This window comes from Lissotriton vulgaris, chromosome 11, assembly GCF_964263255.1.
Source record: "Lissotriton vulgaris chromosome 11, aLisVul1.2, whole genome shotgun sequence".
NCBI lineage: Eukaryota > Metazoa > Chordata > Amphibia > Caudata > Salamandridae > Lissotriton > Lissotriton vulgaris.
In genome coordinates this window covers 594,011,172-594,038,129 of record NC_141699.1, presented here as the reverse complement: position 1 = coordinate 594,038,129, position 26,958 = coordinate 594,011,172, and the positions used below count along the sequence as shown (strand labels likewise).

Here is a 26,958-nt window from a genome sequence, read left to right as displayed (position 1 = left end):
TCGATATTCAGGTTGACACTAGTTATCGAGATACTGTGCATGTTTCTCTCACACAGTGGCTGGGTCATAAGAAAACAAGTTACTTACCTGTAACTACAGTTATCCAGTATTGGTATCTTTCATAGATTCACATGCCTGAATCATTCCCCGTTGCCGAGGCGGGAGCCCCACGGTAAATAAAATAGCACTGCCAAAGGTAAATAACAGTAGTGGGCCCTAAGGAAAAAGGCCTGAGGTCCAAATCTTAGTAGCCTACCTACATCATTATGCTAAAAGAACCAACCTTTTGTACAACCAATCAGCTACCAGCACCCTCTAGAACCCTCTCTGCAGAGCCAGTTCTCCTTAGATTTTCGTTAGCACAAGTGGGAAATAATTATCCCTAAATAGAGAACTGACTCTCTGGGGAGGAGGGTGGGTGTATGTGAATCTATGAAAGATACCAATACTGGATAACTGTAGTTACAGGTAAGTATCTTTCATAGATTCACATGCCTGAATCAGAGTAGCAAGCAGTATGCCAATTATACAGGAGGTTGCAGATGGTGGGAGACTTGTACTGATAAACTCCCAGTTGCATCCCTAAATAATTAACAAATGCTCTCTAATCCGACTTTTCACATGTACAACATGATATAAAGAATCGTAAAGAAACATGCACATTTACATACAGTCATGAATATAGAAACCTGTACATCTTATAAGAAAATTAATACATTTATAGATGTATAACTATATATCTCTATATATATGCGGTAACAGTCCAGTCCGGGTTTTGTTGATACCATTACGAGTCCCTAATGCAGTTGTGCGCGAAGGGAGCTGAAGAGAATTAGTAAGACATATGTGTCTTACTTTCAGCCGTGGGAAACGTTGCTAAAGAGATAAAGGAAGAAAAAGTGAAAGATAAATAACAATATCAGCCACAGCTTTGGAGGCAAAACGAAAGAGCAAAGCGAATAGATTATTTTTTGCACCTATAGATAAAAATGGTGTGATCAATAATACATTGAGTGGCATTACGGAGGAAGTAAAAATACAATCATTATTTCATCAATTATAAAAGCTGCATAAAAAAGAGCTGGGCAAATGGTGGGAAGCTGAATCATTGCAACTGTACATTGAAGTGGTCAGAGTACCGAGGGGTCTACGAATTTTTACAATACCCACCTATGAGGATCCAGATCCTGAGATGCTTGATGATTGGCTAAACAATTCACATGCTTGCTCTATGACCATGATGAAAATCCTAGTGAAATATGCCCTAAAGGATCGTAGTAAACTATTGGCAGAAATTGATGTGATTATGGCGGAATTAGAAAAAATGGCAACCAAAAGAAATGATTGAAGAATGTATGAAGAATCTAATGAAATAATGGACAAACTGGAAGAGGAAATCATTGCGAAAAAACAAAGAAAATTTGTAAGGGACTACAAGGATTACAAAGCAGGTCGTGCTTTGACCTTCCATAGGAAATACGACCACCTCTTTGAAAAGGATGGGAATGGTCCAGTGAATACACAGATTGCCCCCTCAAGAGTGGACATTTCTGAAAGTGATGTATCAGATGGGAGTCTGTCTGATGCATCAATATCTGCAGTTTGTTCTAAAAATTTGGTACAGAAAAAAAATCTGCCAATTTTTTAGGCCACTTCCACATGATGAACCAAGGCAGGACAGAACAAGCCCAGGGTGCACAGAAAGGCAGAGGGAAAGGAAAGAGAGGCAGAGGAGCCGGAACAAGCAAGCCAAAGAGAGGAGGAAGAACAGACGCCGTAAACCCCATGGGAATGGTGACAAAGGGAAAAACAGCACTAATATGAAAGTAGTCAACCTCTCCCAAAGAACATTGACAACGGAAGAGATTGAACTTCTCCCACTGGGTTTGTCTTTTTGTCCCACTTATATTTTTAATTTTGCACAGACGCAAATTGATTTATTTTATTTTGCGCGTAAGTTAAAACTGAAAAAGTGGTTTGATACGAAATGTACAACCAATGGAGTGACTACACAGGGATCTATAATCAGTAATTTAGACACTAGAGACATTGAACTCTTGAATGTTTTAGATTCACAATCTGAACAAGTGATAGAAGATACGGATATGAACTTTTATTTACAGCAATATGATATTGATGGCAATGTCAATCCTAGAAGTGGTTTTAAACCAAAATCAATATTTTTGCCACAGATTGAATGCAATGCTATTGATGTCTTTAAACGTGGGGTACTGCATGATTTAAAAGCTATGCGGTATAAGAAGACACCAGGTGATAAGAAAAATCTAACCCATGAACCACTATTGGCCTTAGACAATTTGAGAAGGATTCCACTATTGTTATTCGACACTCAGACAAGGATGGAAACGTGGTGGTGCTAGATAAAACCATTTATCTTGATGAGGGCATGCAACAGATATCAGACTGTACTTGCTATTCGGTATCTGATAGAGGTGCAGTTAATAGCTCAAACAAGAAATATAGGGACATGTTAGTTGAGTGGCGTCACAAAAGTTTGATGGAATGGGATGAGTATAACTACCTAAATTGTTTACATCCTAGACTGCCCATTCTATATTTGTTGCCTAAACTACTTAAGAACCCCACTAATCCACCAGGGAGGCCCATTGTTTCTTCAATGGGCTCTCTTTTAGAGAACACCTCTCGGTTCATTGGCCACTATTTAAGACCATATGTGATCGACTTACCATCCTATCTGAGGGATACGACCCATTTTCTGACCATTATTGATGTGATCCAATGGGAGTCTAATTATACACTGATGACCGTAGGTGTGTGCAGTTTGTACACCTGTATACAACACAATTGGCTTACAAGCCATAAGACACTTTCTGAGATCTAGATTAGTCTCTTTAGTTGGGCACTCTGAAATGATTTTGACCATGGTAGAGTTTTGTTTGAAGAATAACGTTTTTCTATTTAATGATGTCATCTATCGCTAGTCACAGGGCATAGCTATGAGCACCTGCTTCGCCCCCAGCTATGCCAATTTGGTCATGGGCTGGTGGGAGGAGCAGGTGGTCTCCCAGATTGCGGAATACGTTCGGTGTGTCCTGTGGCTGCGCTTCATAGATAACATCCTTGTCATCTGGGATGGCGATTTAGAAACTGCTAAAAACTTTGTAGCCAAATTAAATACCAATGCTTATAATTTGGTATTTACGGAACACGAGCAAGAGTGAAATTGAATTTTTAGATATCATGGTTAAAATCAAATAAATTCAATTCATACTAAACTATTCCGGAAAAGTACTGACGGAAATAGTTTGCTCAATGCGTCAAGTGCTCACCCTAGAAGTCTTGCCCAAAGTATACCGTTTGGAGAACTACTACTTGCTAAACGCAATTGTAGTTCAGAAGAAGGGTAACAAAATGAAAAGAAAACCATGGTGCAAAGATTTAAAGATCAAGGAAATGGGGACAAAACTATAGCAGCAGCGTGCAATAAGGTAGACTTGGTCACCAGAACCCACCTATTACATCCTCCGATCAAGGTCAAAGATGAGGAGAAGCTCAGATTTATCTCTACGTATATTAGGCAATCCAATGATGTGAGAACCACACTAAGAAAACATTGGCATATATTATTGACAGACCCTCATCTTAGAAAACATCTTAACAGTAGGCCTCAAGTAACGTTTTCTAGGAATAGATCGCTGAAAGATGAGCTAAGTCCTAACTTGGTTACAGACACAGCTAATATACGAGCTAGTGGGAGACCTGGATTCAAATGCTGCAGGAACTGTAAGGCCTGTAGCAACAGCTTGGATTGTACCAGCTTGAACATCAGTAGCTGTAAAAGAGAGTGGGTAATCAAAAAGACACTAACATTAACACAATGTACTGTGTGTACGTCCTAGTATGTCTTTTCAACAAGCATACATAGGAAGTACCATTCACCGTGCCAAGAAACGGGTACTAGAGCATGTAAGAGCGATTCAGCATAACAATAAACAATACCCTGTAGCCAGACACTTTTTTGACAAACATATGCAAAATGAAAATCTTTTAAGAATGGTTGTAATTGATTCTGTAGAAACAAATGTCCATGGAGGGAATAGATGATTAACTCTTCGGAAATTAGAGTCCAGGTACATAATAGATTTGGATACCATGTTCCCAATGGGGCTGAACTCTAGTGAAGAATTATCTGTCCACCTGCATAACTAAAAATTAGTATGAACTATCTATTTTCTGCATTAATTCTAAAACTGATATGTTTTTAATTGTTTTTAATCTCTATCACTTATAGGTTTTTTGTGCACTTTTTCCATGTGGGGCTATAAGAATTATTGATTGATGCCCACTTGGGAAAGATTGAAACAATTATGCAAGTCATAAATTAAGAACTTTCATGGAAGCCTAATCAGGAGCATCTACCATGTACTTAAGCCCACTTGGGCAATTGGACTAATACAACATACAGACTGATGTGTGAATGTCAACTGAACTGTTGGGCGTAATTTGTCTCCTGAGATAATAGTGGCTCATTGGGCTTTCCTTTTATGTTCACTTTAGAATATATTATGAAAATATAATTTTGATATGAACAGCTTGACCTGCATGTACATACTATTGGGTATTTGAAATTAACCATGATAAGATGGCCAGCACTTTCTGTATTCACTCTATTCCCATTGTCTGTTTTTTATGTTTATACTGCTGAAGGAAAGAACTGTATAAAAGATGCGCAAAAAATGCCTATCACCTAGCGTGGTCAAGGCGTAATACAGGGTTGCCGGTACCCTGCATACGGACCACCCTGGTTGACAGCCTCTCCTGAACCGGTATCTTTGTGGTATGTACTTATATGGGTTTGAATGGGTGTTTTATCAACTGTGGGAGGATCGTGTTAAGTTTCCACTCCGGTGGAAGAGGCCTCACCTGAGGGAAAGATCTGAAAAGACCTCTCATGAACTGTTTGATTAGAGATGATGTGCATAGTGATGGAATCTTAGCAACTTTCCTGAATCTGGAGAAGCAGCTAGATGCACTTTAACTGATGAGAAAGTGAGATAGCCAGATGTAGCAGATAAGGAAGAATTCTTTCTGCTGGAGCTTCTATCGGATGCACCTTGTTAGTTTCACACCAACAGCAAAAAATCTCTTCCATTTAAGACGATAAGTCTTAATTGTACTTTGAGCTCTTCATTTGGTTAAGATGTCGCGACAATCCTGAGGGATATCAAGGTCCTTGAATTCTAGGAAATCAGGAGCCATGGGTGTAAATTGAGAGACTGGGTGACGCACCTGCCCCTTGTTCCTCGACAGCAGTGTGGGTGTTGGAAGGAAACGGATCGGTTGGTCCTGGGATAGCAAGAGAAGTTCCTGGAACCAGTACTGTCATGGCCACCGGGGAGCAATTTGGATGAGACGGCAGCCCTCCCACTTCATCTTGCGTAACACCTTTGGCATCAAAGGGATTGGGGGAAAAGCGTAAGCACAGATCCCTGACCATCGCATGGACGGGGCATTCCCTCTTGACCCCTGTTGAGGATATTTGCTGGCAAAATATTGGCATTTTTTGTTCTGCGTTGTTGCAAACAAATCCAACGTCGGTTTTCCCCAAGCCTGGAACACTCTGTTCAGCTGGAGTTGGTCTAATTCCCTCTTGTGGCAGTCTGATAGGGATCTGCTGAGCGTGTCTGCTAGGGTATTGTGGAGGCCTCTGACATGTTCCGCCTTGAGGGTTATGTTGTGGAGTGTGATCCATTCCCATAACTCCTGAGCCTCCTTTGACAACGTTGCCGATCTTGTCCCTCCTTGTTTGTTCACGTAAAACATGCTGGTGGAATTGTCGGTTCGAACTAGTACAGATGATCCTGAAATCCTTGGAAGGAAAGCTTGCAATGATAGGAAGATTGCTTGCAATTCCAGGCTGTTAATGTGTCGTTGTCTGTACTTCTGAGACTACTTGTCTTGTATTTGTAAATCTTGGAGATGACCTCCCCATCCCTCCATGGACGCATCTGTTGTCAGAATAAAGTCTGGGGGATTTTGTATGAACGTGAGACCATGTGCCAGATTGGTCAACTGTGACCACCAGTGGAGAGCATCTGACATCCGTGGTGTGACCTTGATGATGTCGTTGAAGCAACCTGTCGCTTGATGCCATTGAAGATGCAGTTCCTCCTGTAAATGTCTCATTCTGAGACGTGCCAAGGGAATGAGATTTATGGCTGAAGAGCACATTCCCAGGAGTGAAGCGAACATGCGAATAGAAAGTGACTTTCTTTTTGAGCCCTGGAGTGCTAGCTTTTGGAGGCAAAGTTGTCTTTCTTGAGATAAGAATGCCTTGCATTGGATCGTGTCCAGAGGTCTCCAAGGAAAGGTAGGATTTGCTTCGGATGTAACTGGTATTTGCTTCTGTTCACAGTTAACCCCAGAGAGGCAAAGAGATTGTGACATGTTGAAATCGCAACCTTTACAGTGTGCTGTGAAGGACTTTTGATTAACCAATCGTCCAACTACGGGAAGACCTGAGTTCCCCAAGAACGTAACGTTGCCGCTACAGGTGCCAGGCCCTTTGTGAAGATCCTTGGAGACGATTTTAGTCCAAACGGGAGCCCCTTGAACTGATAATGGGCGCCAGCCACAGTGAAACTGAGATTCTTGTAATGTTTTGGATGCATTGGGATGTGGAAGTAAGCGTCTTCCATGTCTAAAGAAGCCATAAAATCTCCCTCGTTGAGGCAGCTAAGAATCTCTGAGAGAGTGACCATGCGAAACCCTTGTTTTTTGAGGAATCTGTTGAGATTGCGAAGGGCCAGGATTGGTCGCCACTCCCCTGAGTTCTTTTTGATTAGGAAAAAACGGTAATAGAAACCTGTCCATTTCTGATGTACTGGGAACTTCTCTATAGCATTCTTGAGGAGCATTGTATAAGCTTTTTTGAACAATAAGTGAAGACGAGGGGGAGGGGGTCCCCTGGGCGGAGTGGTTGGTGGCTTGTTGACAAATTCTAGGGTGTGTCCATTTCTCACTAGGTCTAACACCCATTGGTCGGAGGTAATTTCTTGCCACTGGTCCAGATGAGATGGTCTCGCCCTTGATTGTTGGAGCGTTTTCGGCCTCCTAGGCGAGAGAAACCAGCTGTATTGGATTGGCGGTATGATGATTGGTAATTTTGCCGATATTGAGGCTGATATTGTCTGTTTGTTGTGTATTGTAACCTCCTCTAGAGTAATAGCCACGCCCCCTAGCACCTCTGAATGTCCCACGCTTGTACTGCAGGGAACCTAAAGATCTTGCCTTATCAGTGTCAGTCTTGATTGCTTGGAGAGCTTCATCAATATGTTTGCCAAACAAACATTCTCCATCGTATGCCATGTCTAATATTTTTGTTTGGACTTCTGGTCGGAAGGTGGTAGCTTTTAACCAACCCTGGCGCCTGAGAACTGCAGACCCAGCTAATTGCCTGAAATTTGTATTGACAATGTCTAGAGCGCAATCGATCGTCTCTGTTGCTGCGCGCTCTCCCTCCAGGAGAATTTTCTGAGCTTCCTGTTGATTCTCCTCTGGAATGAGGTCAATCAGACCAGCCATATCAGACCACATTTGGTGATCATAACACCCTATGATCGCTAATGAGTTTGCTGCCCTGATGGAAGCAGCAGCCATGGCTGAAAACTTTTTACCTATGAGATCAAGACAACGTCCCTCTTTGTCCGGCGGAGTAGTGATGTTAATGTTAATATAAATTTATTAAGCGCTCGTACGCCCGGGGGCTTCATGGCGCTATAGGAAGGAACACAACGCTCCAGTTAGAAGTAGAGATGAAGCGTCTCAGCAATACGCCTGGGAGAAAAGCCAGGTTTTAAGGGAGTGTCTGAAACTCAGGATGTTGTCGCTCAGTTTTAATTGAAAGGAAGGGAGTTCCAGGAGGTGGCTGCAAGATGGTCAAAGCAGCAGCCTCCGAGAGGCTTCCTCTTATAAGAGGGGACGATCAGAAGGGATTTGTGAGTGGACCGGAGATTGCGGGAAGGGTCATATCTGTTGAATAGATCTCTGATAAACGGAGGGCCAGAGTCATGTAGGGACTTAAATAAAATGCACCCAGTTTTGAAAGCTACTCGCTGCTCGACAGGCAGCCAGTGTAGCTGTTTCAACCCTGATCTGACAGACTGCCTTTTAGATAGATTCAGAATAAGTCTGGCTGCCTGGTTTTCAACCAGCTGGAGGCGTTTTAACTCTCCAGCTTGGAGCCCAAGGTAAAGGCTGTTGGAAAAGTCTAGTCTAGGCAGGACCAGGGAAATGACAATCTGAGTAAGGGCAGCCGGAGAAAAAAAACAGGCAATTTTCTTAATTTTCTTCAGTTGAAAAAAGCTGGATGATACAACTGCGCCTACCTGTCTTTTCAGGGAGAGATCCTCGCTGATAAAAATTCCCAAGCTCTTAACTGAAGATGACTTGGACGGAGGGGCTCCCATGCTAGATGGCCAGAAGCTAGGGTTCCAACTAAGTGCACTCTGCCCAGGCAAGACCAGTTCAGTCTTGCCTGGGTTGAGTTTCAAATGACTGCAGCTCATCCAACTCAGGATGTGAGACATGGTGTTTTGAAAATCTTCCACTGAGTCCTTGGTGTTTAAAGGAAAATTGAGCTGCAAATCATCTGCATAGTTGAAGATGGTAACTTTCGCTTTCCTAAGGGAATACAGAAGGGGGCGTAGGTATAAATTAAAAAGCAAAGGTGACAATGATGAGCCCTGAGGTACTCCACAGGTGGTAGGTATAGTGGGAGCTGTGAAAGAACCCAATCTAACAGATTGAGTGCGGCCAGTAATGAATGAGCGAATCCAGCTCAGCGCAGGGCCCCTGAGACCTGCTTGCTCAACACGGTTGACCAAGATGGTATAGTCAACCGTGTTGAACGCAGCCGAAAGGTCCAGTAGCACCAGAGCCTGGTGGATCCCCTCATCCGCATTCCGCCTCAAAGTATTTTGTACCGAAAGGATAACTGCCTCAGTTGAATGACATGGGCGGAAACCCGCCTGGTTGGGTGCGAGATACTCTGATTCTTCAACAAATTTGGAGATACTGTCACAGACGTGAGCCTCCAATAATTTGGCACAGTAAGGCAGCAGTGATATGGGCCTATAGCTGAGCGGGTCCTGCGGGTTAGCTCCGACTTTTTTTATCAGGGGAATGAGGAGGGCTTTTTTAAGGTTGTCAGGGACTTTACCCTGTGAGAGAGATCCATTCAGCATGGAAAGCATGCCCTCAGGAATAGTAGTTCCCACCTCTCAAAATATGTGGGGGCAGATATCATCAGGTGAGCCTGATTTGACTCTGGCGAGAAGCTTAGATAGAATGGCGCCGTCAATGAGGGGAAAAGATTCCAGGGTTGAGGGGTTGTAATAGGTGTCAGCCAAAAGGGAGGGGGACGGAGTGGTGAGGATACTTTGTTTTATAGTGCAGATTTTATTAAAGGAAAAACGAATTCAATGAATTGCAAAGGTCGTGGGTGGGGGCCACAGGTTGGGAAGTTCTGTCACTGCCACTAAGACTTTCCATGATGTTGAACAGTTCTTTTGATTTATTGCAGGAATTAAGGATTTTTTCTGAAAAATAATCAGTTTTGTGTTTTTGGATAAGTTTCTGATAATCCTTTCGGGCCCTACAATAGTTGGCTTTATCTAGTTCTGAGTACGCTGTTCGCCACTTCCGCTCCTTTTGACGAACTTCAAGTTTTAAAGCTTTCAGATGAGGTGTAAACCACCTGTTAGCGTCATTGGGGCGGGAGCGGGGAAAATTAGAGCAAGGGGCATGCACGTCGGCTGCCTGAAGTAGCCAGTTGGAGAAGTCAGTGATGGGCGTTGCTGGATTTTTGGACCTTTGTTGAGCGGCCTGTGAAATGACAGAATTCGGCCTAGGGTGTCCGATGAGGCAGGATGGACTGTTGGCCGGAGCCCGATATTTTTTAACTACCCGTGGAAGCACAGCAGGCACGGATGCAGGGTTTTTCATAATCTTGATGCCCTTGTTCCATTTATAATCTATGATCGGAATGGCTCAGGTAATTTTCCTAGTCTCCTCTTTGAAATCGTGCAGGAAACATTCAGTTTGTTCCACAGTTTCTGGAAGTTGAAACCTAAAAGCAGCGCGCTGCAGGAGGTTATGAAATCCACCTATATCTTCTGGTGGAGAGTCTGATGGTTGTGGAGTTGGTGGTGAAGGCATAGGAATAATATAAGAATCCCATGGGTCCAAGTGGGGATTTTCTGGCAGCTCACCTTCTTCCTCTTCCTCATCTGAAGAAGTGCCTGGAGTTCGAGGAGGCTGGTGCTCCTGAGAAGGTTCTGCAACTGGAGACATTGGCGTCGGAATCTCGGGTGGAGGAACAGTATCTGGAACCACCACAGGCTGAGGTGGTGGAATGACCTGCTGCGGGGGAAAGCACTGCCTATAATCAGCTAACATGGCTTGCAAGTCCTGAATAAGGTTAGGAGGCAGATAGCTGGAATCCGAAGCCGATAATGCCTCTGGTATTCCGTGTAATGAGGGACAACAATGTCCTCTTGGTAGTAGTGCTCTTGGTAATTATCCTCATCTTCCTCTTCATCTTGACATTTAATATTAAGTTCAGAAGGATGACGAGCTACTCCAAAAGCTCCTTCATCATCATCATCGTCATAGTCATCATCCTCCTCTTGGGCATATGTCCCAAGGAGGTGAGATGGAGTAAGAGGAGAGACATTTGAACAGTCATGTCTCTGGTACAATTTAAGCTGGAAAGTTTTTGATGAAATAGGTGTTGAAAAAGTTGCAGCTGCTAAAACCTTAGTAGGAGTAGGTTCGATCCCTGTAACTGGTACAGTGGCCTCTTTATTTTAATAGTCGTCGGCAGGATCATCGTGGACGGGCTCGACGTCGACGGGATCGTCGTCGAGGGGCTTGACGTTGACGGGACCATCGTCGACGGGGCTCGACGTTGACGGAGCCATCGTTGACAGACTCTAGGTCGACAGGACCATCGTCGACAGACTCTACGTCGACAGGATCATCGTAGACGGGCTTGGTTTCTTCGTCGACGGGGCACTCGTAGACGGCATAGCAGAAACCTGTGTCTTCGTTGACAAAACTTTCGTCGACGGTGGAAGCTTCGTCGACGGTACCTTCGTCAATGAGATTTATGACGACTTTGTCGATGAGGTCTTTGTCGACGACGGTCTTCTTAGTCACAATAGAAATCCTCGCCGACAAAATAGGTGAAGTGATAGAAGTAGTAGATATAGTCGCCGTCCACGAAGGAGCTAAAGACGTGACAGAAATTGTCGACGATATAGGAAAAGTTGAGGAAATAGAACAGCTTTTACTCACAGTTTTGGAAGATTTCCTTTTAGAGTCCTTGAGAGCTGTAGCCTGAGGAGACCTCTGAGAAGGTCCAGAAGTAGAGTGGGAGGATTTAAGATGTTTTCTCCCCTCACTTGACGAACTGTCCTGAGAACTTGCTCTCTTGCTGGAAGTTGAGGCTCTATCATCAACTTCAGCTGAAGAAGATTTAAGCCACAACAGGACTCTTGCCTCCCTATCCCTTAGAGTTTTTGAAGGGAAGGTTCGGCAGATCTTACAATCTTTTGCCTCATGTTTAGGGTAGAGGCAGTAAATGCAGTCCTTATGTTGATCATCCACATGGACTCTCTTTTTGTCGCAGGTTCTACAAGGTTTGAACAAGGCCTTCTTGACAGACATCTTGAAGGATAAACTCAGTTGGCACTCAGGGAGACTCCCTTCCACACGACATGCGGAGAAAATCTGAGGAGAACTGGCTCTGCAGAGAGGGTTCTAGAGGGTGCTGGTAGCTGATTGGTTGTACCAAAAGTTTTGGTTCTTTTAGCATAATGATGTAGATAGGCTACTAAGATTTGGGCCTCAGGCCTTTTTCCTTAGGGCCTACTACTGTTATTTACCTTTGGCACTACTATTTTATTTACCGTGGGACTCCCGCCTCGGCAACGGGGAATGATTCAGGCATGTGAATCTATGAAAGGTACCCCAATACTGGATAACTTTCACTTGTTAGGTCGAGCCTGGGCATTGCATGCTGTATTCAAGTATAGACTTGAAGCACCACCCACTCTCCGCCCATATTTGTCATTGGCTTGTGTCATTGTCCTTTGTAAATGCTGGCTTCTGATTCGTTAATAGGCTTGTTAGTCCCTCCTTAGTACCGCATTGTCTTCATTTGTACCCTCTCATGAGGGCTGGCCCATTTACTTCTGTTGTGGCACATTATGTCTTATTTAGTCTGTAAGCACTATTTTCTTTAATGAGTTTCTCCTACTGTAGGCACGACATACTTTCCTGAAACATTCAGCGCGCCATGCGCGCTTTTACTTTCCAAGCAGCCCGGGACAATGGCGGCCACCTATTTAAAATGAAATAAGTCTCACATTTACAAGAGTTTGAGGTAATGGCATTGTAAATGGCAATGCCTTTTATTTATGTGTTAATTATCAAAATAGATAAATATAAGGCATTGACATTTACAAATGCCAATAGCATAAAATCTCGCAAATGCGAGACCTATTGCATTGCAAATCCTTGATTTTCTCAACGGGCAGGACTATAATGACACCTTCCTCTCTCCAGTAAATGCTGCTCTAAATTCACTACATAGCAGCATCATAGTTCAATTAATCTATCCTTATTCTGCAAAACTATTGTTAGAAGTAAATTACATTTTTGAAGCATGAATCATTCATATATCAAATTGCAGGGCACACACAATGAGTGTCATTTCTCCTTTGAGGATTATGATATATGATTCAAAGGGCCTTATTTAAACTTGGAAGCACTGCTTATCACAACTTTGGTGTTTGCACAAATGCACCGCCAAAGTGTGGGGGGCAGATGTCCATGCAGCTGCCCAACATACATCAAGCACAGGGACTTTTTCTTGTAAAAAATGGTTAGCAACGCTTTCTACATTAACCAATATTGTTGGGGTGAAAACATTTCTCATATTCACATGTTGAAAATAAACTGATTTCTGGGATTCCTGATTCATGCAGTATTCCCTCTACACTTTAGTGTTCTAGTTCCTACTTGTATGAAGTTTGTATTTGGCAAGTATCTGCCACATAATTGTGCACCAGTATATGATCTGCCATGGCTGAGGTTCTGTTTGTGATTGCCCTATGCCAAGTAACTCGAGCATCTGCAAATGGCCGCGGTTACACTGTTCCCTCCCAGTTTTAATTCATTAAAACATTGAAACTGTAGTGCCGATCTCTCTGAGAAGCACTCTTTTGAATGACCCCATTACTGGACCCACAATCCTTAGTTCTAGCACATATAACTATTGCCGCCATTTTGTACTCACCACTCACATTTGGTCTCTGGGTCTTGAAGGTGGGCCTACACCACATCAAGGATACATCTGTTTTACTGGTCACACCGGGTTCTGGGTCTATGGATGTTCTCTTTGATAAACGGTCCAACAACTATCAATGCAAGGATGCTTCTCCTGCCCCTTAGTGTAACAAACACTACTTCTTCCCAATCCTCCAGGGGTGGTGACCATTGCTGTTGTATTATAACCAGTAATCTTATACTGGGCAACTGGTGGATGTATGGTGCTGCCATTTCCAACAATTGTACCACTTCTCTTGCTATCAGAGACTGAAGTCTAGAAAAGGGAATTAGTCTTCGCCCGTTAATCATCTATGTAACGATAAAATGAATGGAATCTTTTGTGATATAGTTATCTTTCAGAGACAAGCATTTCATGAACTCTCTTGAAGCACACTGTATCCCAAACTGGTAATGTTTTGTGACTTCCATAAATCTCAAGAAATTCTTGTGCCCTCTGTGCATTAGAATATATCTCCTTCAGACCTATCATAACCACAAAACTGCCTTTCTATATATTCACAAAATGACACTCAAAAGAGCTGGCACCTTAGGCTGAGGGCCCATACAACTAAAAGAGACTCCAACAAGTGTGCCTCTTTTTTATGTGAGTGGGGCAACAGAAGGTGCACACACACACAAACATGAGGGAAGCAGTGAGCCCCTACACAAATGTTCATACTGCATGTAAACCATGCATGGGGATTCATTAGACGCAGACTTTAAAACCGAATAAGGGGACTTTTTTAGCTCAAATTACTCGCTTCAAAGTGAAGCGTGTTACTAGAGGCTGAAAAAAGGATAACACATGTCCATACATTTGGACAAAGCAGCAAGAGTCCCCCTCCTAAACAGGAAGAGTGCTGTGTTATAGGGCAAACCACCTCTTCTGGTGGTTGAAGAGGAGAAGTGGAGGAGGGTATCTCCAAAATTTCATTTTTAACTACTAGGAACTTCTGTCCTCTGAGGCTTCTATCAAAACTCTGGTCTTACAATTTCAACTCTTATTTACACCAAAAAGGTCATGCCCAAAATACTTTCTAGTTGATGCCATCCCCAATATTCTGAGGTCACTAATGTTCTGGTCATAAACATGGGCTCATGCTCTGACAACGGTAGTACACCAGATCTAATCAGTATTACTTGAAACTTTTTCTTAAATAGTTAACACAGGGATATGCTGCAAACTGCAATTATTAAGTTTGTTATACCCTTAAAGGGCAATGGCACTTTTTTACTCAGTTTACAATGGAAGTCCATCAGGCTGCATTTCTTCTTTCACACTTCCAATTTTAAACCTCCCTTGCATTAAAGATGTGGGAATGTAGTTTTTAAAATGCTATTAGGGTAAACCTATTTGTCAATTCCAGAAAAAAATCCAGTCTTTGACAGACTGCTACAGGGTGCTACTCATCCAATGGACAAATGTACATTGAGTCCCTGAGCTATATTCTATGAGCAGTGCAATTATGTTTAAGTGCTTTTGGTCCATGCAGACAGCGTGGATTTATTTAGTCGTTTATGACTTCAATGCGTTTAGATGGTACTGTAGCACATTCCTGGTAGATCTCCTTTGTTTGCTTTTTCAGACTGTGTTTAATTGGGCCAATAGTTACTACATGACTGAGTAGGGTAAGGGCTTCTATTGTGAAATCTGTCTTTCTCGATCTCAATTTTAAATTTGCCTGCAGTTTTCTGTATTGTTGCATTGAACTTTATCCAAATATCTGCCAGAGAGGAACTAATAGGGTACTGTTCCTCATAAAAAGATCCAGTCCTATAATCCTCGCATAAAAGTTCCTCTCAAAGCGATTCTTCTTTCTCAGACAAGAAAGCATGTCAACATCCTGTCAAAGGGTCAGGTCTATAAACATTCTCTGTTACCTTCAGGAGCACATGCTCTTCTTGATCGATGGCAAGAAGAGGGCTCCTTGCATACTGCTCATACATTCGGTCTCTGAGATCTGTGATTCTAAGATCTTAGGAAACACCAAAGCTTCCTCAACCACTTCAGAGATTATATTTCTCTCAAGGCTTTGACACTTAATATGCTAGTGTCTACATATGTTTGTGGCTCAGAGACGATTTCAGGGTCTTGTCCTCTTTGAAGTCCAATTTGATGACAGTTTAAGAAGATTACATGGCAGCAGAAGGCATCAAAATCTTTATTATGTTGCTGTTATGGGTGCTAATTTAGGTTCCGTCTGCTTTGAATGTTCCAATATCAAAGGCTTGCCCATTTTCTGCCTGAATTCTAATGTAGGAAGTTTCTTTAAAAAAAGTGTTACATTTGGCACCCTAGCTTGAGTACCACCAGGACTTAGTCAAGGTTATCATCAAAAGGGTATGATTTTAAGGTTTTGTGATTTTACGGTAAACTCAAATGACTAAGGGCAATTTGAGGCAATCTTCATTACTTCCTTTTTCTTTTTCAAAGTCTAATTGCCGAACTTCCACCAACTCTTTGACAATTTCAAACAAAGAACATAAAATAAAATGCTTCCTCATCTACATGCACAGCTTAGGAAGTTTAATCTTGTGTCTCATAAAAATAATGTACTTGATGTCATGGTGGTTTGTCAGTATACAGAAACAATACAACGGCCATAGAGAGTCCAGCATTGACGTGGACTATGGGAACTAGAGCTTATTCAGGTAAATTCAAATCCACAAGAGCTATATAGTGAGGTCATGAACATAAATTACAACTTTATTTAATACAGCTATGGTGTTCTAAGTGAATCGGTGCCTGACTCTGTAGGGACAGCATTACCAACATGATCCATCAAATGTACCACCGACATTTCTGTCTTTAGGTTTCCAAATTATAGAAGCTATGCATCTAGGTTAGTGGTGGTTGATGTATATTGACAGTGGTGCGGCGGGTGGAGGGGGAGAAGTGTGGGGGAAGAAGCGCAGGAAGGGAAAAAATCAAATAAAAAGAAAACTTACCTCATGCTACTTCTGCCGCCTTGCGCCTCTGAGCTCCTCTGCTTTCTGGTCCAAGCAGACACTGGGACAGCAGCAGACTTCCCCATCCAATCCCCGCGCTGCTCTCATGCTGCATGAGAGCAGTGGAGGGATTTTGGCCTGAGCGGGCTGCTTTGACGCTCCGCTCAGGACAGGGAGTCTGTGTTGTTTCTCCAACCTGGCTCTAAATACATCTAGGTTGGAGAAACCTAACTGCACATGTCTGTATGGCCGGCCTAAGACAGCCATCCAAACAGACATGCACAGTTAGTAGTGCACATAACTCCGCCCCCTCTCCCATGACCGGGCCCCGCCCATCCCACCACATGCTGGCTCAGCCAGCCGTCGAAAAATAAAATAATATTTTATTTTATGGCTGGTGGCTGAGGCAGTGGGGCGAAGCTCCTCCACCATTGCAGAAGAGCCGCCGCTAGTCTAGTTAGTGGTGAAAGAATAAAAGGGTGGGCTTGTGTTTAATTCTGCAAATAAAATAGATCAAGGGGTCAAAGAATCAGATTCATAAAAAGCAACCTACCAAGTCACTGACTCACATAACAGCTAGGCTTACTCGTCCATCCAAGCTTCAAAGCTTGGCTACTTATAGGCACATTATCTCCACAAACAGCTCTCAACGGCCAGCATATGAATACAGGTTCAAGGGGAGGAGGGTCCAGGTACATACAGCTGACTAAAACACCCCTTAAGTATGTTTACATTATACTTGGGACTAGGTTAGTTTCTAAAGGAAGTTTTAGTTTTAGTATAAGGAAATACTCTTGCAAACATTTTTTTTCTGTAAATTAAATATTCGCTTCACTCTACTGCAGTATAAAACCTTGGGGCCACAGTGTTCCCCATTCTTATACTTCCATAACCAGTCCCAACATCTTTTTCACCTATTGGTTTTAAAAAAAAAAAGTTTTTTTGTGCTCATTCGGAGGGATCAGTTGGCATTCATATCCTTCCTCACATTACCTGTGAATGTTGGTTACCTTCATAGACTGCAAAGAAGCCCTTTCCAAGCCAGTTACTGCTGCTGCGAAACTCGATCCAGAGCCGGCTGTCAGTTGAGATGATGGGCTCTGGCACCTTGTCCCCACAGAACCTGCCTGGAGACAAGGAGAAACACTTAGAGGTCAGCCCAACTCACACACCCACTTTACTATCCTTTATATATGGTCACACATTGCTAGGTTTAAATGTCAACCCTAAATTCACTCATTAAAAATAGTCCTCTCAGCGGAAAGGTCAGTTTTTATTCACCGTGGCTGTCCGAAAAAGTGGGAAAAGGTCTGGGTGGCTGGAACTCCTATCGGGGAGATATATGTGAACCACCGCCTCCTGAGGACTCTGATTCAGATGCGAGTGCTTAAATACACTAAACGAAGCAGACTGTTAGAGAATGATTGTATGTACGAGGGAAGGGTGCGAAAGGGTGACGTACGAATGTGGGACTATGAGAACTGTGGGGAAAATTGTATATCTAATACTGTGACCTATTTACACGTCATGCCAATTATGTTGTCCTGGAAATGCATTGATTATCTTAATAAAAATTGTTTTAAAAGAAAAAATGGTCCTCTCAAATCATTCCCAAGACTGCACCACTGAATTGTCCTGGTTTCTTCCTGCTCCAGGCATTCAGACTTGGTCCAAATGGATAACTACATTCACTGACTACATATTAACTGCTCAGTCTACCCCAGAAAGTCTTTTTTAACTTCAAACTTAAAAATACCATGTGAAAAATGCCTCCATCAAGTGGCTCACACAACACCCATGCCAAATTCCAGCCCTAAATTTGCAACATAAAACACCTCAATCAAAATACACTTCAAAGTTAGACCCACACACGAGATTAGTGTAAACCGAAGTCTTAAATAGGTGTCACACATGGCTGTTTTAAATTGTATCTCTTTGTCTACCCAACCCAGAGACTGGATTATATGAGAGTTTTAAATTTCACTACAGACTGACTAAATATAAAACTCAATATCTGTCCCATAAAGAACAGGTTTCTCGATCTGGTTCAAACTTCTCTCAAAAAATATACCCTGTGCAAAATTTGCACTAGAGTTCTCTCTGAAACGTGTCCCAGTAGAGTACTCTTACTCGCTCCTTTACATAAATGTGTGAATCCAATTCCAGGAATGAAAAGAAGATGCACGGGGAACAAAAGAAAAGGGAGAAAGAAAAAGAGAGACAGAGAGAGATCAAGGTCACTCATTCAAAGCTATTTACAACAAGGGGTGGTGAGGGACAGAGTCTCTGAATTAAACAGAATACTCTCACCCAGTCAAGAGATCAGGGCTAGATCCAACACCGTTTTTTAGCTCACTGCACCATCCCAGTTTCAGAACCTGGCTGTATGCAAATTAGTCTGTTCCTGTCCCAGTGCATGATGGGAACAGGGCAAACCAAACTACAAAAGCCAATTCTTACACTGGGAAGGAAACAAGCTACCGGGGACCGGTTTCTGGCATTTCAGCCTCTTCGGCCCGGCTTGCTTGAATCCTGATGGTGCAATGAGCAAGGGACTCACATCTGAGTATACCCTTCCACGCTTAGGGTGGACAAAAATATTTACAACAAGGGGTGGTGAGGGACAGAGTCTCTGAATTAAACAGAATACTCTCACCCAGTCAAGAGATCAGGGCTAGATCCAACACCGTTTTTTAGCTCACTGCACCATCCCAGTTTCAGAACCTGGCTGTATGCAAATTAGTCTGTTCCTGTCCCAGTGCATGATGGGAACAGGGCAAACCAAACTACAAAAGCCAATTCTTACACTGGGAAGGAAACAAGCTACCGGGGACCGGTTTCTGGCATTTCAGCCTCTTCGGCCCGGCTTGCTTGAATCCTGATGGTGCAATGAGCAAGGGACTCACATCTGAGTATACCCTTCCACGCTTAGGGTGGACAAAAATATTTACAACAAGGGGTGGTGAGGGACAGAGTCTCTGAATTAAACAGAATACTCTCACCCAGTCAAGAGATCAGGGCTAGATCCAACACCGTTTTTTAGCTCACTGCACCATCCCAGTTTCAGAACCTGGCTGTATGCAAATTAGTCTGTTCCTGTCCCAGTGCATGATGGGAACAGGGCAAACCAAACTACAAAAGCCAATTCTTACACTGGGAAGGAAACAAGCTACCGGGGACCGGTTTCTGGCATTTCAGCCTCTTCGGCCCGGCTTGCTTGAATCCTGATGGTGCAATGAGCAAGGGACTCACATCTGAGTATACCCTTCCACGCTTAGGGTGGACAAAAATATTTACAACAAGGGGTGGTGAGGGACAGAGTCTCTGAATTAAACAGAATACTCTCACCCAGTCAAGAGATCAGGGCTAGATCCAACACCGTTTTTTAGCTCACTGCACCATCCCAGTTTCAGAACCTGGCTGTATGCAAATTAGTCTGTTCCTGTCCCAGTGCATGATGGGAACAGGGCAAACCAAACTACAAAAGCCAATTCTTACACTGGGAAGGAAACAAGCTACCGGGGACCGGTTTCTGGCATTCCAGCCTCTTCGGCCCGGCTTGCTTGAATCCTGATGGTGCAATGAGCAAGGGACTCACATCTGAGTATACCCTTCCACGCTTAGGGTGGACAAAAATATTTACAACAAGGGGTGGTGAGGGACAGAGTCTCTGAATTAAACAGAATACTCTCACCCAGTCAAGAGATCAGGGCTAGATCCAACACCGTTTTTTAGCTCACTGCACCATCCCAGTTTCAGAACCTGGCTGTATGCAAATTAGTCTGTTCCTGTCCCAGTGCATGATGGGAACAGGGCAAACCAAACTACAAAAGCCAATTCTTACACTGGGAAGGAAACAAGCTACCGGGGACCGGTTTCTGGCATTTCAGCCTCTTCGGCCCGGCTTGCTTGAATCCTGATGGTGCAATGAGCAAGGGACTCACATCTGAGTATACCCTTCCACGCTTAGGGTGGACAAAAATATTTACAACAAGGGGTGGTGAGGGACAGAGTCTCTGAATTAAACAGAATACTCTCACCCAGTCAAGAGATCAGGGCTAGATCCAACACCGTTTTTTAGCTCACTGCACCATCCCAGTTTCAGAACCTGGCTGTATGCAAATTAGTCTGTTCCTGTCCCAGTGCATGATGGGAACAGGGCAAACCAAACTACAAAAGCCAATTCTTACACTGGGAAGGAAACAAGCTACCGGGGACCGGTTTCTGGCATTTCAGCCTCTTCGGCCCGGCTTGCTTGAATCCTGATGGTGCAATGAGCAAGGGACTCACATCTGAGTATACCCTTCCACGCTTAGGGTGGACAAAAATATTTACAACAAGGGGTGGTGAGGGACAGAGTCTCTGAATTAAACAGAATACTCTCACCCAGTCAAGAGATCAGGGCTAGATCCAACACCGTTTTTTAGCTCACTGCACCATCCCAGTTTCAGAACCTGGCTGTATGCAAATTAGTCTGTTCCTGTCCCAGTGCATGATGGGAACAGGGCAAACCAAACTACAAAAGCCAATTCTTACACTGGGAAGGAAACAAGCTACCGGGGACCGGTTTCTGGCATTTCAGCCTCTTCGGCCCGGCTTGCTTGAATCCTGATGGTGCAATGAGCAAGGGACTCACATCTGAGTATACCCTTCCACGCTTAGGGTGGACAAAAATATTTACAACAAGGGGTGGTGAGGGACAGAGTCTCTGAATTAAACAGAATACTCTCACCCAGTCAAGAGATCAGGGCTAGATCCAACACCGTTTTTTAGCTCACTGCACCATCCCAGTTTCAGAACCTGGCTGTATGCAAATTAGTCTGTTCCTGTCCCAGTGCATGATGGGAACAGGGCAAACCAAACTACAAAAGCCAATTCTTACACTGGGAAGGAAACAAGCTACCGGGGACCGGTTTCTGGCATTTCAGCCTCTTCGGCCCGGCTTGCTTGAATCCTGATGGTGCAATGAGCAAGGGACTCACATCTGAGTATACCCTTCCACGCTTAGGGTGGACAAAAATATTTACAACAAGGGGTGGTGAGGGACAGAGTCTCTGAATTAAACAGAATACTCTCACCCAGTCAAGAGATCAGGGCTAGATCCAACACCGTTTTTTAGCTCACTGCACCATCCCAGTTTCAGAACCTGGCTGTATGCAAATTAGTCTGTTCCTGTCCCAGTGCATGATGGGAACAGGGCAAACCAAACTACAAAAGCCAATTCTTACACTGGGAAGGAAACAAGCTACCGGGGACCGGTTTCTGGCATTTCAGCCTCTTCGGCCCGGCTTGCTTGAATCCTGATGGTGCAATGAGCAAGGGACTCACATCTGAGTATACCCTTCCACGCTTAGGGTGGACAAAAATATTTACAACAAGGGGTGGTGAGGGACAGAGTCTCTGAATTAAACAGAATACTCTCACCCAGTCAAGAGATCAGGGCTAGATCCAACACCGTTTTTTAGCTCACTGCACCATCCCAGTTTCAGAACCTGGCTGTATGCAAATTAGTCTGTTCCTGTCCCAGTGCATGATGGGAACAGGGCAAACCAAACTACAAAAGCCAATTCTTACACTGGGAAGGAAACAAGCTACCGGGGACCGGTTTCTGGCATTTCAGCCTCTTCGGCCCGGCTTGCTTGAATCCTGATGGTGCAATGAGCAAGGGACTCACATCTGAGTATACCCTTCCACGCTTAGGGTGGACAAAAATATTTACAACAAGGGGTGGTGAGGGACAGAGTCTCTGAATTAAACAGAATACTCTCACCCAGTCAAGAGATCAGGGCTAGATCCAACACCGTTTTTTAGCTCACTGCACCATCCCAGTTTCAGAACCTGGCTGTATGCAAATTAGTCTGTTCCTGTCCCAGTGCATGATGGGAACAGGGCAAACCAAACTACAAAAGCCAATTCTTACACTGGGAAGGAAACAAGCTACCGGGGACCGGTTTCTGGCATTTCAGCCTCTTCGGCCCGGCTTGCTTGAATCCTGATGGTGCAATGAGCAAGGGACTCACATCTGAGTATACCCTTCCACGCTTAGGGTGGACAAAAATATTTACAACAAGGGGTGGTGAGGGACAGAGTCTCTGAATTAAACAGAATACTCTCACCCAGTCAAGAGATCAGGGCTAGATCCAACACCGTTTTTTAGCTCACTGCACCATCCCAGTTTCAGAACCTGGCTGTATGCAAATTAGTCTGTTCCTGTCCCAGTGCATGATGGGAACAGGGCAAACCAAACTACAAAAGCCAATTCTTACACTGGGAAGGAAACAAGCTACCGGGGACCGGTTTCTGGCATTTCAGCCTCTTCGGCCCGGCTTGCTTGAATCCTGATGGTGCAATGAGCAAGGGACTCACATCTGAGTATACCCTTCCACGCTTAGGGTGGACAAAAATATTTACAACAAGGGGTGGTGAGGGACAGAGTCTCTGAATTAAACAGAATACTCTCACCCAGTCAAGAGATCAGGGCTAGATCCAACACCGTTTTTTAGCTCACTGCACCATCCCAGTTTCAGAACCTGGCTGTATGCAAATTAGTCTGTTCCTGTCCCAGTGCATGATGGGAACAGGGCAAACCAAACTACAAAAGCCAATTCTTACACTGGGAAGGAAACAAGCTACCGGGGACCGGTTTCTGGCATTTCAGCCTCTTCGGCCCGGCTTGCTTGAATCCTGATGGTGCAATGAGCAAGGGACTCACATCTGAGTATACCCTTCCACGCTTAGGGTGGACAAAAATATTTACAACAAGGGGTGGTGAGGGACAGAGTCTCTGAATTAAACAGAATACTCTCACCCAGTCAAGAGATCAGGGCTAGATCCAACACCGTTTTTTAGCTCACTGCACCATCCCAGTTTCAGAACCTGGCTGTATGCAAATTAGTCTGTTCCTGTCCCAGTGCATGATGGGAACAGGGCAAACCAAACTACAAAAGCCAATTCTTACACTGGGAAGGAAACAAGCTACCGGGGACCGGTTTCTGGCATTTCAGCCTCTTCGGCCCGGCTTGCTTGAATCCTGATGGTGCAATGAGCAAGGGACTCACATCTGAGTATACCCTTCCACGCTTAGGGTGGACAAAAATATTTACAACAAGGGGTGGTGAGGGACAGAGTCTCTGAATTAAACAGAATACTCTCACCCAGTCAAGAGATCAGGGCTAGATCCAACACCGTTTTTTAGCTCACTGCACCATCCCAGTTTCAGAACCTGGCTGTATGCAAATTAGTCTGTTCCTGTCCCAGTGCATGATGGGAACAGGGCAAACCAAACTACAAAAGCCAATTCTTACACTGGGAAGGAAACAAGCTACCGGGGACCGGTTTCTGGCATTTCAGCCTCTTCGGCCCGGCTTGCTTGAATCCTGATGGTGCAATGAGCAAGGGACTCACATCTGAGTATACCCTTCCACGCTTAGGGTGGACAAAAATATTTACAACAAGGGGTGGTGAGGGACAGAGTCTCTGAATTAAACAGAATACTCTCACCCAGTCAAGAGATCAGGGCTAGATCCAACACCGTTTTTTAGCTCACTGCACCATCCCAGTTTCAGAACCTGGCTGTATGCAAATTAGTCTGTTCCTGTCCCAGTGCATGATGGGAACAGGGCAAACCAAACTACAAAAGCCAATTCTTACACTGGGAAGGAAACAAGCTACCGGGGACCGGTTTCTGGCATTTCAGCCTCTTCGGCCCGGCTTGCTTGAATCCTGATGGTGCAATGAGCAAGGGACTCACATCTGAGTATACCCTTCCACGCTTAGGGTGGACAAAAATATTTACAACAAGGGGTGGTGAGGGACAGAGTCTCTGAATTAAACAGAATACTCTCACCCAGTCAAGAGATCAGGGCTAGATCCAACACCGTTTTTTAGCTCACTGCACCATCCCAGTTTCAGAACCTGGCTGTATGCAAATTAGTCTGTTCCTGTCCCAGTGCATGATGGGAACAGGGCAAACCAAACTACAAAAGCCAATTCTTACACTGGGAAGGAAACAAGCTACCGGGGACCGGTTTCTGGCATTTCAGCCTCTTCGGCCCGGCTTGCTTGAATCCTGATGGTGCAATGAGCAAGGGACTCACATCTGAGTATACCCTTCCACGCTTAGGGTGGACAAAAATATTTACAACAAGGGGTGGTGAGGGGTGGTGAGGGACAGAGTCTCTGAATTAAACAGAATACTCTCACCCAGTCAAGAGATCAGGGCTAGATCCAACACCGTTTTTTAGCTCACTGCACCATCCCAGTTTCAGAACCTGGCCACTATAGGTGTGGCAGGGTATACTCAGACATGAGTCCCTTTCTCACTGCTCCATCAGGATTCAAGCAAGCCGGGCCGAAGAGGCTGAAATGCCAGAAACCGGTCCCCGGTAGCTTGTCTCCTTTCTGGTAAAGAATTGGCTTGGTAGTTTAGTCTGCCCTGTTCCCATGATGCACTGGGCCAGGGACAGACTGATTTGCATATAGCCAGGTTCTGAGCTGGGATGGGGCAGTGAGATAAATAACGGTGATGGATCAAGCCCTGATCTTTGGACTGGGTAAGAGTGGTCTGCTCAATTCAGACACTCTGTTCATCACCACCCCCTTTTGTAAATCGACTCATTCAAAGCTGGCAAATGTCTTACACCATCATGAGCAACTCATTCTCTCAGAATTTTAAACTGGATCACTGACACAATATCTTGGTAAAAAATATAGTTCACAAAAATATTGTGTAAAAAATATCATTTACGACAATATTGCGTTCCTATACTTATAATGGTAAGTACCAACATATTGGAAATAAAATATTGTTTTACACTAATATTGATTTGTTTTTATTGCAAATACAGTTGAAAGCAAAACATGCTAACTATTTAAATATATAAATGTAATAGAATGTAAATTAAACAAATTCCACTAATATTTAACACTATATATATATATGTATAAGGATATACTTATATAAACACACCAACACATATATGTTTGTGTTTATATAATTATATATATATATATATATATATATATATATATATATATATATATATATATATATATATATATATATATATATATATATATAGTGTAATAATATAAGTTTTACATTGAATAATGTTGGTAATATTTAAACTGTATTAATATATATAAGAGCGACCAAGGCTATTGTATAGCTGAAACGAGTTTGAAATAAAAAACACCAACACTCTGAAAGGGTGCTGATACCTTTAATTGGATGGATAGACAGTGTTAAAAAAATAAATATATATATACACACACACACATATTTTCATTGTAATAAATCTATAATATTACAAAAAGTAATATAATGTAAAATAAATATTAATTATTTTTTACTATGAAATACACAATATACCCATAAACATATAAACAATTTAATACGAACATATTAATCTAGAAAATAAACTATTAAAAATGTAAAACACGCAAAAACCCATTTACTAAAAATACTATAAACATTCAAATAAATGTGAAAATAATAACAAATGAAAAAAATAAAAAATAAAATAAAAAAAGATCGCTATTAAATCTATTCAAACAATTTTAAAACAACTATTGGAGTCTAAATATACTATTCCCATTCTAGTTTATGCAACAGTAGGGAAAAGTATTGGAATTTGGAGGGGTTGGATTTACTATTCCTACTACAGTCACTGCAATAATAGAGAAAGTATTTGACTTCGGAACAGTTAGATTTACTATTTCTAGTAGAGACACCATTGATCTTCGGAGCGGTTAAATGTAATATTCCTTCTCCAGTCTAAGCAATAGTAGGGAAAACCCTGGACTTCGGAAGAGTGAAATTTACTACTCCCACTACAATCCGTGCAACACCAGGAAAAGCGTTGGGCTTTAGATGGGTTAAATTTACTATTCCCACTCCAAACAGTGCAACAGGAGGGAAAGTGTTGGACTTCGAAGGGGTTCATTTTACTATTCCCACTGCAGTCTAAGCAATAATAGGGATAGTGTACTTTACTTCAAACCCATTACATATTTGACTAACCCTATGAATGTTGGAAAAATATTAAACTGTTAACATAAAGATTATTAATTTGAAATATATATATTAACAAATAAAAACAATCAATTTGCATAATTACTATTCAATAATTATCAATTAATAATTGTTATTCAATTTATTCACTTCCCACCTCTGTAACTCCAGCCCGCACATAAAAATACAAAAGTATTCCATAATGTACACATTTAAAATAAATTAAATATTAACAATTAATAATTGTTAATTATTACTCAATTCACTTCCCATCCTAGAGCCATACAGACCTAGTAGTCCTTATCTAAAATATAAGTAAAATAAACAGGAATCCCATAAATTACATGATTAAAAATAATTTAAATAATTAACAATTAATAATTAAAAGTTAATTCATTATTCTTAACTTCCTACCTTACAAACTTAGCAGCCCAAACAAAATTTTAAGAAAAATATATAGGAATGCAATAAAGTACATGATTCTAAATCATTTAAATAATTAACAATTCATAATTAATTGTTAATACTTAATTAACTTCCCACCCTATACACCTAACATCCCGCAAATAACATGTAATAAAAATAAATCAGTGATACATGATTTACATAATAAATATCAA

General features: G+C 42.7%; 1 protein-coding gene across 1 annotated transcript in view; it reads right to left on the bottom strand.

Moving 5' to 3' along the window:
* The window catches only part of BMP1 (bone morphogenetic protein 1), a 629,932-nt gene that overhangs the window by 146,487 nt on the left and 456,487 nt on the right, over positions 1–26,958 (bottom strand). The window contains exon 10 of the mRNA XM_086943688.1: positions 17,337–17,453. Within this exon, the coding sequence (XP_086799814.1) occupies positions 17,337–17,453 (117 nt within the window). The remainder of the gene's footprint in view (positions 1–17,336; positions 17,454–26,958) is intronic.